General features: G+C 41.4%; 1 protein-coding gene across 2 annotated transcripts in view; it reads left to right on the top strand.

The window, feature by feature from the left end:
* The first annotated feature begins 3,371 nt into the window (after window positions 1-3,371).
* LOC121555810 (thyroid hormone receptor-associated protein 3-like) overlaps window positions 3,372-16,075 on the top strand; it is a 29,718-nt gene continuing 17,014 nt past the window's right edge. Inside the window, exons 1-2 of one of the 2 annotated variants that reach the window (XM_041869662.2) lie at window positions 3,372-3,789; window positions 12,735-12,886. In XM_041869662.2, the coding sequence (XP_041725596.1) occupies window positions 12,765-12,886 (122 nt within the window). In that variant the 5' untranslated portion in view covers window positions 3,372-3,789; window positions 12,735-12,764. The remainder of the gene's footprint in view (window positions 3,790-12,734; window positions 12,887-16,075) is intronic. The other variant, XM_041869665.2, reaches the window with a different exon arrangement.

Raw genomic sequence — 16,075 nt, 5'->3', positions numbered from 1 at the left:
CAGATGGCAGTAATGCTACACTAAGCTTCACAAGGAGGTTAATTTTGTCCTCAGATATTTTTTCTCTTTCTCTCAATGTGGTTTTCCCACAATAAGTTTTCCACTTGGCAGAAAATGTATTACAGAGAAGAAAACAGGACGCAAAACAAAAGCAAGAAGTGTCTTTAGGTGATTTGCCAGCAGGCACTGTTATAGGCTGTATTGCATCTTGAGCACAAAGCTTTTGCTATGAGTGTAAAAGTCTAACTTCCCTTTGCTAATTAAAGTGGTGTAAAGTAACTAAGTAAAAATACTTTGAAGTACTACTTAAGTGGTTTTGGGGGTATCTGTACTTTACTATTTATATTTTTGACAACTTTAACTTTTACTCCACTGTATTCCTGAAGAAAATGTATACTTTTTACTCCCATACATTTCCCTGACACCTAAAAGTACTCGTTACAGTTTGAATATTTAGCAGGACAGGAAAATTGCCCAATTCACGCACTTATCAAGAGTACATGTGGTCATCCCTACGGCTTCTGATCTGGTGGACTCAATAAACACAAATGCTTTGTTTGTAAATTATGTCTGTGTTGGAGTAAATTTAAAAAAACAGGAACATTGTGGTGTCTGGTTTTCTTAATATAACATTTACTTTTACTTTTCATACTTAAGGATATTTGAGCAATTACTTTATGAAGGTACTCTCCCGAGTGGCGCAGTGGTCTAAGGCACTGCATTGCAGTGCTAGCTGTGCCACTAGAGATCCTGGTTTGAATCCAGGCTCTGTCGTAGCCGGCTGCGACCGGGAGACCCATGGGGCGGCGCACAATTGGTCCAGGGTAGGGGAGGGAATGGCCGGCAGGGATGTAGCTCAGTTGGTAGAGCATGGCGTTTGCAACGCCAGGGTTGTGGGTTCGATTCCCACGGGGGGTCAGTATGAAAAAATAATAATAATATGTATGCACTAACTGTAAGTTGCTCTGGATAAGAGCGTCTGCTAAATGACGTAAATGTAAATATTTACTTTTGCTCAGGTATGACAACTGGGTACTTATTCCACCACTGGCTAGTTACTGTTTGGGTATTGTCTTCTAGCTGTGTCTATGCAAGGGGTTACTTGTAGGTTACTTGTGGGTTACTTGTAGGCTTACCACTGGAGAGCTGTAGGCCTACATGGCATGGGAACGTTATCACTATGTACATTCTATCTGGTCTATGTCAATATAAAAAGCAAACATTAAAATGAAGTGTGACAGCCAACAATTGATGAAAAGGTCTCACAATTATGGATGTTTACCGTTAATAGTCTACTGTAAAGACTATTTATTTCATTTGGCTTCAATTCATCTGGCTACTGTCTTTGTCATTACTAGGGCCAGGAGTTTTTCCTTTCCCAGGATTAGATCACATGGTCAGAAAAATATTGTTGCCCTAACCATAACCTATAAATGATGTATCTTTGTATGATGCATTCATTGTGTTGTCTCATCCCCTAGTAATCGTAGTCCATAGTTGGGGTTGTGGTTATTGCGATTTGAATGGGCTCAATACTGCTCAACAGAACTTTGCCTAAGGGGTTGTTTTGTTCCCTGTTTTTCCAGACTGCGTTAGCTTGATTCATCCTAACATATGTACCAATATTTGCCTTGCAAATACAAAGCTTAAGGCAATGTCACTGCAACCCTAGCATCTTAACTGTCAGTGCATCCAGTTGGTCCAAGGACTCAGGTCTGTTCATAAATTAATATGGTGAGCACCTATGGTAGATATTGAAGCATTTGTGCAAGGTTCATGCCACCTGCATAATTTCAGTCTTTATGACTCTGGTATACCTTCATCAAGACTAATGATGTTTCCTCCTGTCCAATTTCTGCCAGGACAGGAATAACTTGCTGTAGTATAGCAACAAATTATGAAACATGCCTATGAGACCTCTCGCCTGCCTTGGATTCTTTCTTATACTGTATATGCAGCGCACATGACCTGAAATGATTACATTTCTGCAGAAGCGCTGTAGTGACTGCAAATAACAATTGTGGTGGACTTTGTTACAGTGTAACACGCAGCTGCTGATGAAGTAGAAAACATTTTGCTAAAGTGTAACTATACTGAACAAAAATATAAAAGCAACATGTAGCAATTTCAAAGATTTTACTGAATTTTATAGTTCATATAAGGAACTCAGTCAACTGAAATAAATTCATTAGGCCCTAATCTATGGATTTCACATGACTGGGAATACAGATATGCATCTGTTGGTCACAGATACCTTACAAAAAAAGGTAGGGGCATGGATCAGAAAAACAGTCAGTATCTGGTGTGACCACCATTTGCCTCAGTCAACTGAGGCAGCGTGACACATCTCCTTCGCATAGTTGATCAGGCTGTTGATTGTGGCCTGTGGAATGTTGTCCCACTCCTTTTCAATGGCTGTGTGAAGTTGATGGATATTGGTGGGAAATGGAACATGCTGTTGTACACGTCGATCCAGAGCATCCCAAACATGCTCAATGAGTGACATGTCTGGTGACTATGCAGGCCATGGAAGAACTGGGACATTTTCAGCTTCCAGGAATTGTGTACAGATCCTTGCAACATGGGGCTGTGCATTATCATGCTGAAACATGAGGCAATGGCGGCAGATGAATGGCACGACAATGGGCCTCAGGATCTCATCACGTATCTCTGTGCATTCAAATTGCCCTCAATAAAATGCATGTGTTCGTTGTCTGTAGCTTATGCCTGCCCATACCCATATCCCCACCAGCCACCATGGGGCACTTTGTTCACAACGTTAACTTCGGCAAACCGCTCGCCCACACAACGCCATACACATGGTCTGCGGTTGTGAGGCTGGTTGGACGTACTGCCAAATTCTCTAAAACAAAGTTGGAGGCGGCTTATGGTAGAGCAATTAACATTAAATTATCTGGCAAAAGCTCTGGTGGACATTCATTCAGTCAGCATGCCAATTGCACACTCCCTAAAAAATTGAGACATCTGTGGCATTGTGTTGTGTGACAAAACTGCACATTTTAGAGTGGCCTTTTATTGTCCCCAGCACGAGGTGCACCTGTGTAATGATTATACTGTTTAATCAGCTTCTTGATATGCCACACCTGTCAGATGGATGGATTATTTTGGCAAAGGAGAAATGCTCACTAACAAGGATGTAAACAAAGTTGTGCACAATATTAATATTTGAGAGAAATAAGCTTTTTATGCATATGGGAAATTTCTGGTATCTTTTATTTCATTTCATGAAAAATGGGACCAACACTTTACATGTTGCATTTATATTTTTGTTCAGTGTATGTTTATTGATAATCATAGTAGGCGCACACTCTGAAACATGTTTGACGGAGGGATACCAGGAAGGAAATTTCACCTGCGTGCACTGAGCTGCGCTGCGAACGAAGGCTCTACTGTAGCCAGTACTATAGCGTCGTATTGTATGCGTTCTCGGAGAATTTCTCCACTTTGAATTCATTCCTCGTGAGCGCACAGCGCAGTGTCACATTACAACTGCTCTCGCTATTTAGTGTGACATGAATACAAAACGGACCTGATAAAAGGCTTGTTTAACGAGCTGATAAACGTCATTCCCGCAAATGTTTCGGTCAATACGATGCTTGACACACAGTAGCCAAGGTTAGCTCTACTGGCCTGTTTATTCGGATTGCAACCTATCATCGGAAAAATTTGGTTGACAGTGACAGCAACGGATCCTCTGCCGGCTTTCACCCAAGACGCTATACGACCCGGACCCGCCAGAGGAGCGTGAAAAAACCAAAAACATCGAAGGTAAACTATAGCCTGTCTATCCCTGCTTTAGTATGTCCTTTTATCCCCACCAGCTACTGTATATGGTATAATGTATCACATGTGAGGTTATTCTCAAAGCATGACTTCTGATACAGTGTAGTTACCATTTGTCAAGCTACAGAAAGTCGACAGCTCGATGTCATTTTGAATGCGTTTCATGTTGTCAATTGATTGATCAGCAATGCTAGAGGTTCAGTTAAGTCAGCCAGTGAGTCAGTTGCATAGTGAAAACCCCATTCATAGTTCACCCCCCAATTATAATTTATAATTATTTATGAGCAAAAAATGGGACAGGATTGATTGTGCCACCCATTGCATAAATTATCACTACATCATAGCATATCCTGTTGCAGTTTGCTCTAAGATCCTGGCTTATTGTTCTCTTAACGCAGATAATATCTGTTCAAATGTACACAGATAAGAAAGGTGTAACCACATTCCCACTGGTATCCTGGCACAGGTCCTTATAACAAATAAGCTGTATTGTACTGTCACTTTTGTTTATTTACTAAGAATAACTTTTCCATTTGCTGTTCATTGGGATCATTGTAAAGCAATGGGATTTACAGTAATCGGCCTTTTACAGTATGTATGGTCTCTTGTTAACTAGCCTACAGTTGATGCTGTGAATGCATGGGTGATGCCCTCAACTCTGTATGGTATACATTTGAGGACACCCCTGTCACTGGCACTCTCCAGTGTCAGGGTGTTGTATCTACAGGGTGTTGTATCTACACTTGTCTCTTCACAGGATTCACACCTTACGTGACATTTATTTTCAGACCGTTGCAAAATGTGATGAGAAAAGGTGGCATTCACAGGAGAAGTCGACAATTTGATATGGCGTTTTTGACACTGCCAACTCTGGGGTAACTTCACTTGTGTGTGAATGTAATGACTCTGGCCCCTGTAGAATGGCTGCCACTGAAAGTTGACCAAATACTCCAGATATCTACAGCTTTAGCCTACATTTGAATGAAAATGTCTGTCAATAGGCAAGACCTAACAAATGCATAATCTCACCACATTGCTGAAATAAGGAACGATAGCTTGCCATTTGCCATGCTGTTCACAACGGACCAAAATAGAGAGGACCTTTAGCTGTTGAGTTCCAACTTGATAGCAGCAAGTTGAGAAGCATGTTCTCACGATTTGAGGATGCCTCAGTAATGGTCTGCTATGTATTTTCAGGACAAGAGTTGTGTAAATCAAAAGCTCACATAGCTACATATTAACTTTCCACCTGTTTACAACAGTCCAAGAAATAAACATACTGATTATAGTGCTGACTGAGGAGGTTTTTAAGAAATCTCAAGTAGGAACAAAGAGTGATTATATGTACCGCACATGGAGCCTACTCAATTGGTGGGAGTTGATGGGAACTCGCTGTGGCTGTTGCACCCAACAGAGGGACTGTCTCACATAGACTGACACTGAACTTTTAGTGAGGACACACTGCTATGGGGCCCTGTATTTCCTTCGTCACTCTGAGAAAATAAACCACATAACTTTCTCAGCCTTTCTGTTATTGAGTGATGTTTTTTTGTTTGGGTTCAATTATTATTGTTGCGTTGTCCAATTCAACGTTGGTTTGATGGCTTTGGTCAGTTGTGAGTTTGCTGCAGAAAATCACAATGATGCAGTCATGGTTGAATGATTTCTTATCTGAGAGGGCCATTATAAATAGGCATAAATCAAGTTACAATGGGCCTAATTGGCAGTAAGGCAGCTTTTAGAAACAAAATAATTATCCTATGATGTCCATGGAACTGTATGGAAGGAAGCTACATAGTGTATCTTGACTTAGGGCTGTTGTGGTGACCGTATTACCGCCACACCTGCGGTCACGAGTCACGAAGGCAGTCAAATTCCACATGACCATTTAGTCACAGTAATTAGGCTTCTCCAAGCTCTGATGCTGCTGCTGGTCATTAGTAGCCTACCAAACTTGCTAACTGCCTGGTATTCAGCACTCTATTATCCCTCTAATCACTCTGACATCAATGCAAATCTATTCGAAAATCTAATCAAACACTTAATGAGAGCCCATGAGCTCATGTTGCGCAACATTTCTATAGGCTATGCAATTGCAGGAGAAAACCGAGTGATGGCCTCTATTAAAAAGAAGAGGATCCCATCAGCTTTCTATAGGCTAGGCCTAATATATTTATTTCTCAACTTTCCTAATATTAAGCACATTGCTTATATTCACAACAGGAGTATAGCCTACCTGGCTGGCATGAAAATAAACCACGGGGAAAAGTGTCCTCCATTCCCTATTTAAGTGTATAGATGACATGTATATTTTCCCGCTGCCCCTGTTTCAATGCAGGTGCATGATAATGGTCCGTTATAAATCGAAACAAATGTCACACATATATTATTTAGTATATTTAAAGAATAAATCAAGAATAGTCTGATGGGTGACAATATTAGCCTATCACTTGTGAATTATATATTATCACTTGTGAATGATGCCCAGCATAAGAAACAAAGCCTTTTTTTGTGCCTTTTTTAAATCATAGTCGCACACCTCATGTAGCCTAGCCCATAGGCATATATGTTTTAATAAGGTTTGTATCACAACTAAAGTGGCCTAATAACTTCTTAAAATTAAGGACATTAATCCTCTTTACAAGGGGTGTAGAGCCTAACTGGCATATATAAGCACGCGTGAGTTTCAAGTTTGGTGAAGAAGATTTTCACCATTAAAATGCGCCTTTATAATAAAAGCATTACATGCATAATTGCATTTGCGGTCACTTTTGATAATGGTGTTTTCCGCTAATGGAACATTCGCGCTTATAGCCTAATACCATGTGTGCATTGCTGCGCTTATAATGTGAAGAAATAGCCTAATAGTTTAGCAACATTTTAAGCTAAACGTTCTGATCTGTTGCGTCAGCCACATTGCATAAAAAAGGTTTGTTGATGCTAGTGGTTGTATTAATTTGGGATCTATCGCATCCCACAACTGTCCCAGACAGTTTGAAATATTTATTTCTCGCACAGAATAGAATACGTTGACTTTTGTACTATGGGGGATAGTAGATTGACATAGGCTAGTGCTTTTGCTGTTCGTTAGGCCTACTCATCTTGCTGGCTGACGAAAAGTAAATGTTGACAGTTCTTCCAATTTCTTCAATATGCACTTAGGAATTGGATAAGGACGCGCGCATTTGCGTCCCCGATGTGTCTGTCTTCACTTGTATGTAGCCTGTGAGAAAGACCCGATCACGTGACAGAGAGCCATGTGAGTGAGAGACTCTTCGGATTGCGCAGCACACTCAGGGAGAAGGGCACAACGCAGTACTCCAGGTCGCAAAAGGCATGGATTTTTTAGGGTGCATTACTGCCACAAAGGGGATGCCGCCGTGAAATTTCAGGCATTATCAAGTGCTTGTCAAATTGTGAATGAGAGACTTTTGGAGTGTATACAGCCTGTGCAAAAAACAAAGCGACTTTTTTCAAATCATCATTAGAGTCTCATCATGCAGCCTTACAATGTATAAACAATCTAAACATATAGGCCAACGTTTGTAGAACAACTAAAGTTATATGAATAACTCTAAATTAAGCATATAGGAGTACCTATTTATTTGTTAACCGCTCAACACAGAATAGTCGCATGTGGGCACTCCCTCAAATCGTTTGGAGAAAATATTTATATTTTATTCAGCTTTCTTCAATTGTATTCTTCATACTATAAAATAATATAAAATAATGCCACGGAATTACAAGCAAATCTTGTCTGCTAAATAAACTAGTGTAACCCTCAGCCATTTGGCATAGCCACATCAGGACCTAACATAAGGACAACTCAGAGTATGCTGTTCTTTTCTTCTTTAGACCTGTCTAAAATAAATCATAGATTTATTGTGAAGGTGTAGGCTATGTTACATGGATTTATTATTCTTTTTAAAATTGCTTGTAGAATATGTGTGGAAGCCAGGAGATGCTAAATGTGTTTATGTTAATTAACGGTCAATTACCGTGAGACCAACAGTTATTTGCTTGACAATCGCCGGCTGACAGAATTTCGTGACCGCCACAGCCCTAATCTTGACTCCAGCAGCAGAGTCAGCTTGGCAATCCATGAACCGCCTCTATAAAGCCACGTCTTGAGGGAAAACTCTGACACCCTTACAATGATGCACACATTTCTGGTCCATTTTGGTAACCAAAGACGACATCAGTGACAGTTGCTGTGGGGAGTGTTGTCTCAGTGGTCCATATAGATGCCAAATGTGATTCCAGCTGCTTCTTAGGCATCCAGGTCTTAATGATAGAGTAGTTGATTGAGCGGAGTGTGTCTGTTTATACTGTCGCTGCTGTATCGAGTTGCCCAACCATTGTTCGCAACAACTTTTGCCCTTAAATAAAATAAACAGGTGACCGGGCTTGAGCAGCTGTCACTCTTTGCACCAGGGGCCCCTGTGTGTGTGTGTTTGTGTGTCTGTCAGTATAGGGTACATAATTAGTGTAGATGCTTGTCACAGCCTTTTAGATGTTTAAATCCTAGTGATTAGGCTGGGGACCACACTCTGTGAGGAGGAGACAGGCAGCTGCCTCTGGTTATCAGTTGGAAGTGGGTCACTGTGCTCTGACTGAAATGGACCCATGATTCATCTCACTTTACCGACACTTATTACTTATTAAGTTACAGTTAACTATACTTGGAATGGCCTACACATATCCTTGCCATTTTACCAGTAAGATAAACCAGTCACACACAAATCAGGGGAGCATCTATTTAAGTTAAAGATGATGAAACATGATACAGTAGTTACCTAGTGAATGCCCAGTTTGCCCAGTTTTGGCCCCTGCAATACGGTACACGGTTTTACCAGTAAGATAAACCAGTCACACAAAATTAAGTGAAGGAAGTGATTATACTCTAGTTACCTAGTGGATAAATGCACAGTTATGCCCCCCATCTTGTTTAGTTTCATTTGACAGGCATTTGAGAGCTTTCAGAAAAGTTTATTCTCAGAAATATGAAACCGGTCCTGGGAAACCCCCCAAAACAGATGTTTTTCTTGTTTGTTTAATGAGTTTTAAACAGATTCTTGGTATTACAGTATATGCAGTTATACAGCTATACAGCTATAGGCTACAGCTGTTAAGTCAACTGTGTATGACTAGGATTTAAAGGTCTTCTGCAGAGAGTAGTTTGCAAAATGTCCAATTTCATAATATGCCATACCATCTGTTGACCAGGATTTAGGTTCCCTTTATTTTTCCAAATGTGGATACGGGAGCACGTTCTGAATGCCGGTCATGAAATGTGCCCGGTAAGCAAAAAAGTATATTACAGTGCCTTCAGGAAATTAGCCCTGGAAGCCAAAAATAACAAGCGCAGTCTGCAATGAAGAAAAGCGAGGGAAGGAGCACCATAGAGGAGTAGCAGGAGGAGGGATCCATTTCAATACTCACCAAAGTAGTAGCAGGGATATACTCTGGGACCACCATGTGCTGTTTGATGCCGGTGCACCGTTTTTGAAGTCCTCCCAATGTTTAGTCTGCAATTTCCTCTGCATGGCATCCCCCCTCAGATGCTTATCAAAATGAAAAATAAATATTTTGATCCCTGCTCACTTAGACCGAAGATCATATGCCACGGAGAGTGTCCATAGACTGAAAAACCTAATCTGCTGGATCATATGAATAATTCTCAGAATATAGCCAAAATCCCCTTAAGGAATCGTATTTACCCTCCACAGGGGTAAGGAACATGTTAAGATGTTAGGCACTGATTGTGCTATTCTAGAATGGACATTCTTCGGCCACTGATTGGCAGTTGCATTAGGCCCAATAATCAGATCATCTTCTCAACTCTCACAAGCCAATCCACTTGCTGGTCTGACACCATATGACTGTTATCCTTTCAATTAGTTTATTTCGGAGAGAGTTTTTCACACATTGTTGACATCCAAGGCTAGCCAGAGTAACCTTCTCTTTATTGCCAGTCCAGTTGTTCAGTCTGTGAATCTTATAAAGCTCTCCAGTAATGTCTTGTAACTTTGAATAATCAAATCAAAGTTTATTGGTCGCGTACACATATTTGCAGATGTTATCGCAGGTGCAGCGAAATCCTCCAACAGTGCAGCTCTAACAGTGCAGTAATAATACCTAGCAATACAAAACTATACGCACATAATCCAAAAAGTAAAATAAATCAATATCAGAACGAGCAGTGTCAGAGTTATTAGGTATGCCCATCTAGTACCGGATCGGACACTTCTTTGCCTCCAGAACAGCCTGAATTCTTCAGGGCATTGATTCTACAAGGTGTCGGAAATATTATTTGCTCAATTGGTATCAAGGGACCTAAAGTGTGCCAGGAAAACATTCCCCACACCAGTACAGCCTGTACCAGGCAGGATTGGTCCATGGACTCATGCTGCTTACACCAAATCCTGACTCTGCCATCAGCATGATGCAACAGGAACCGGGATTCGTCGGACCAGGAAATGTTTTTCCACTCCTCAGTTGTCCAGTGTTGGTGATCGCGTGCCCACTTCTTGTTTTTTCCTGGCATGCGTTAGGTCCCTTGATACCAATTGAGCAACGTGTCCATGCCACGACGAATTCAGGCTGTTCTGGAGACAAAGGGGGGTCCAACCCTGTACTAGATGGCTGTACCTAATAAACAGTGTATATAATTGTGTATATAGACAGAATGGACAGTATATGAATAGAAAAGGTGTGTACAGCAGTAGTTATTTAGGATGAGCCATGAATACAGTATATACATAGAAAGTGGGTAAAACAGTATGTAAACATTATTAAAGAGGGTTGTGTTGTCAGAAAACGTGATGATTTAGTTGGAGATGTTCATTGCCATGCAGTCATGGCTGAGCACGCACCCCTGTGGGGCCCATGTGTTGAAGATCAGCGTTGCGGAGGTGTTGAACTTCTACAGATACACCATTGAGAGCATTCTGTCAGGCTGTATCACCGACTGGTACGGAAATTGCACCGTCTGCAACCGCAGGGCTCTCCAGAGGGTTGTGTCGTCAGCAAACTTGATGATTGAGATGGAGACGTGCATGGCCATGCAGTCATGCGTGAACAGGGAGTACAGGAGGGGGCTGGGCACACAACCCTGTGGGCCCCCGTGTTGAGGATCAGCGTGGCGGAGGTGTTGTTGCCTACACTTCACCACTTGGGATTGGCCCGTCAGAAAGTCCAGGTCCCAGTTGCACAGGGAGGGGTTCAGACCCAGGGCCCAGAGATTAGTGGTGAGCTTGGAGGGCACCATAGTGTTGAAGGCTGAGCTGTAGTCTATAAACAGCATTCTTACATAGGTATTTCTCTTGTCCAGGTGGGAAAGGGCAGTGTGCAGTGCAATGGCGATTCCGTCGTCCGTGGATCTGTTGGGATGGTATGCGAATTGTAGTGGGTCTAGGTTGCCGGTTAAGGTGGAGGTGATATGGTCCTTAACTATCCTCTAAAAGCACTTCATGGTGACAGAAGTGAGTGCTACGGAGCGAACGTCATTTAGTTCAGTTACTTTCGCTTTCTTGGGTACGGGAACAATGGTGGACATCTTGAAGCAAGTGGGGACAACAGACTGGGATATGGAGAGATTGAATATGTCCGTAAACACTCCAGCCAGCTGGTCTGCACATACTCTGAGTACGCGGCTTGGGATGCCGTCTGGGCTGGCAGCCTTGCAAGGGTGAACACGCTTAAATTACTTAATCACGTTGGCCACGGAAAACAAGAGCACACTGTTCTCGTGAGCGGAGGGGGCCCGTGTCGGTGGATCGATGTTGTTTTCCTCGAAGTGGGCTTTGAAGGTGTTTAGCTTATCTGGGAGCGAGACGTGTGTCTGCGACGTGGCTAGCTTTCCATTTATAATCCGGGATTGTCTGGAGTCCCTTCCACATACAGTACGTCTCGTGTCTAAACCATTGAATTGCAACTCCAATTTGTCCCTGTACTGTCGAATATACACGGCGATGTGGTCGGCATTTGATGGGGAGGTATTCCAGATCAGGAGAACAAAAGGACTTGAGTTCTTGTACATTACCACAATCACACCATGAGTTCTTAATCATGAAACAAACCCCTCCGCCCTTTCTTTTTCCCAGAGAGTTCTTTCTTCCTGTCCACATGATGGACGGAAAACCCCGCTGGCTGAATGGACAGGGACAATATATCCGGAGAGAGACATGATTCCGTAAAACAGTTCAGTCCCATGACTGGAATGAAACAGATTCTTTAATGCAAATGAATGACTACATGAAACTGGTTATGTTACTTGCACCTGCAGTATCCACACTGTTCTCCAACAGTGTTTTTGGCAGCAATCGTTAGTGTATGGTGGTAACCTTTTTGCACTTCTTTTAAAGCTGCTTCACTGCACATTTTTGCACAAAAGCTTTTCTGAAGTATGGCATCTATTGAATGCTTTATATCTCTTGGAGGTATTGTTGTCATGGTTTTCTCGAGTCACAGCTCTTTATCTTAATCCCTCTATCTCTGCAGTGACTGTAGACAATCATTCAGCGGCCTAGTCATCTGGTTGTAGTTTGCCACCTGACACTTCGGTCACAGTGATTTACAGATTTGCCCACTTTTACTATTTGACAGCCATTTTGCTCTAAATCTTCAAATATGTTGTGAAGAATCCTTTATCTTGTTAAGTTGTATTAAATTGTGGGCATCTCCTATGTAGTAGGCCTCATTGAAGAATATCAATGTTTTTGTACGCAATTGGGTTCAGATGAAAAAAATTATAATAATAATAATAATTCATCATTGTTATTAATCCTATGAACAGCACTTTAGCTTATTCAAATGTGCCTTGTTCTACTTATTCAATGTTGCCTATGTGGGCCTATTGAAAATGTGGGTGAAATGTTGAAATTGAATAGATGCTGATGCTCACTGATTCCCCTCTGTTTGTCTGACAGGCTGTTGTCTCAAAGAGGTTGCCTGCAGTGATGTCCAAGGCAACGAAGTCAGCCTCCAAGTCTCGGTCCCACTCTCGGTCCAGGTCCAGATCTCGCTCTGTCTCCCGCTCCAGAAGCAGCTCACGATCCAGATCCAGGAAACATCGCTACAGGTGGCTAACAATGTAACTTACTGTAACTTAGCTAACTTACTTACCTACATAATACGGACCACCTCAATTCCTCCCATGGGAGGAAACTAGGACATTGTTATGAATTAATATTATTTTGTCTATAAATTGCCTATAAACAGGTTAAGAGGGATGAGGCAACATATTCCACCTTATAAGGACTTATGAAGTCATTTTTTTGTCTATAAAATCCATAAAAGTTCATTACATGGGTAGAGAGCCTGAAGAAGATTTTGAAACAAAAACAAGAGGCGAGGTAACACGTTTTCTGAGAAAGATTATTTCCTTCTTACTGACAAATCGAAACAAGATAAGAGTTGCTGACAGCGTCTTGACAGATATGCTACACATAGATTGTAAGAAATGCTTTTGACCCAACAAAGGTTGTTGCTATGTCGATTAGCCAAGGTTTGAAATGCTCCTGATTGGTTGCTGACCTCCAACAGTTATGCGTGGACTATGTATGCTATGTTTGGGCCTCAATTCATGACATGTTTCATTTGTTATCACCAACATGTGAGGTTCATAGGAGCATGTCAAATAGGGTGTCAAATGAAAGCTGAGTCATAAATGTGTTACAAAGTATCTATAACCGTATATCATGCTTTATAAAGGGTTCATAAATGTGGTGTAACTGTGTGACATAATCGCCAATATCAAATATGACATAACCATGTGCTTTATAAAGGGTGACATGTTGGGTCGAAGGATTGGATTACTCTCTGAAGTAAAGTCATGTTAGTCACATTACACCTAATCTCATTCGCAGACACTTCCGCCCAAAAGTGCGGAAGGTCTGGAGGACCAACGCATCAGACTTGGCCTTTATTAGTTAGGGTTAGGTTTAAAATCAAATTTTAAGAGGATAAATTGTGGAAGTGGGCAGGGTTTAGCCATAATTATTACTTTTTTACTGTGTTAACTAGTGACGATGACAAAATGTTGGCACCATTGTAACAGGTTGTAATCAAGCCCTGGTCTCCAGCATGGGAACAGATGAGGAATACCTGGTGCGGTAGTCTCAGGTTGGACTACTCCACATCATCTTGGCTCCGACACACACAAAAGCTTTACAGGTCCATCAACCCATTTAAATACCTCACACCCTACAGTAACCTGTGGACCATGAGAGAACCTTCATAAATCAGTAGAACGTTAATAACCTATTTATTGACACTTCATGTAGTGTCCTGTAATACTTAGTTTTACGTGAGACATCTTCGGTCATTCATAACACATCCATAAAGACTATATCACATGACGCTTTACTTAATTTAAAGTCAGACACCTTTTTGTAATTTACAAATGTATTAACACTTAGGGAATTATCACTAACAGCTAAAACAAATAAACATTAAAGACATGTTTAAACCATACATGTCCTTTTATTTGTATATCTTTTTTATTTTGTACTTTTACCCCCTTTTTCTCCCCAATTGGTAGTTACATCGCTGCAACTCGGGAGAGGCGAAGGTCGAGAGCCATGCGTCCTCCTAAATACGACCCTGCCAAGCCGCACTGCTTCTTGACACACTGCTCGCTTAACCCGAAAGCCAGCTGCACCAATGTGTCGGAGGAAACACTGTACAACTGGCGAACGAAGTCAGCTTGCAGGCGCCCGGCCGGCCACAAGGAGTCGCTAGAGCGTGATGGGACAAGGAAATCCCGGCCGGCCAAACCCATGGGTCTCCCACAGCCTTAGATCGAACCCGGGGCTGTAGTGATGCCTCAAGCACTGCGATGCAGTGCCTTAGACCGCTACGCCACTCTGGAGGCCCTTATTTGTATATGTTCTAAACAATACAACTACATTAAGTAAAAAAATGTCCAGCAATGTAATTACATTGAACATTACACAGAACTGTGAATAGTGTAGCTTGTCCCTGAGATGGCGGACAAATGGTTCCTGCCTCTCTGCCTGCTGGAGGTACTGCATGTTGGTTCCAACTTTAAAAGTAACAATAACAAAAAGTTAGCAGGTCTGTTAGGAAATGCCTTTGTCACACCATCTGGATAAGGGCATTTCTATGCAGCACCAGAAACTCTAAATGGGGAGATGGGAAATTCAATTTGATTCGTATTATTATATTCCTCTTTCATTTACAAATCGCACGTGACGATGAGACGTGGATGTATCTAAGAGGATTTTTATTAAGCTGAGCCTGGTAGCAACATTTTGGCTAGCTAGCAATTGCTGTAAAGTCACCAAAATTATTTGAAATAACGACTGAGGTAGCTACAGTATGTAATCTAACTCAACACTTAACTACTACAAACTACTTTAAATTACAAAAAATAAAGGTTAGCTTGCTTGTTTTTTGCTGTCCGGTTGGCACCACAATTGGGCATTTGATTTGCGAACTCATCACATGATCAGCGTCTTGTCAGCAACACAAAAAAAGTCCTTCCGGGTCACTGAATTTTGAAAAGTCACTCCCACTAAGGCCAACTTTGATCAGCGTCTTTTCAGCAACACAAAAAAAGTACTTCCGGGTCACTGAATTTTGAAAAGTTTCAAAATAAAAGTACCCCACATAATTGTATAAAAGTGTCAACAACTTGCATTTATTAATAATATATGAAAAATAATTGTCTAAACATTAACAATATTTGTTCATATTTAAGTGACATATGCATTACATTTGGGTTTTAAAACATGTTCCAAGGTCATATAAATGCCCCCAATGCGAATCATTGTATATGGAATACATATTGGCTTATAGAGCAAAAACTAATCTGGGCACCACAGTAAACGTATTGTAGGGAGTACTCAGTAGGGTCTATAGAATGTATATATAGTGTCATTTCATTGTGCTCTGAATAATACGGAGTGTTGCTAGCCTTTTACTCCACCCATTCCATTGGTGGTCAGAATGCAAATCACTGTATATGGAATACATAATCATCACATGTGCGATTACTGCACTACAGAAAACCCTCTAACCAAACAACAGTGCAGGGCATGAGCGCCGAATTAAAGGGCAACTACACTAAAAAATCTAAGTTTCTTAGATTTTTCACAGACCTCAAAGCTCATCCCCTGATGTGGTATGAGCATTGTTGTGGACACAGAAAATCAAATGTTGTTTTTCTATTAAAAAAGTGTGAAAAAACTGAGGGATAACCTGAAAATATTGGGGAAATCCGAAACCTGGGAAAACTCAACTGAGA

Source organism: Coregonus clupeaformis, unplaced genomic scaffold (genome assembly GCF_020615455.1).
Source record: "Coregonus clupeaformis isolate EN_2021a unplaced genomic scaffold, ASM2061545v1 scaf0152, whole genome shotgun sequence".
In the NCBI taxonomy this organism is placed as follows: domain Eukaryota; kingdom Metazoa; phylum Chordata; class Actinopteri; order Salmoniformes; family Salmonidae; genus Coregonus; species Coregonus clupeaformis.
The sequence above is the reverse complement of the archived record's forward strand: the minus strand, read 5'-3'. Positions and strand labels throughout refer to the sequence as shown.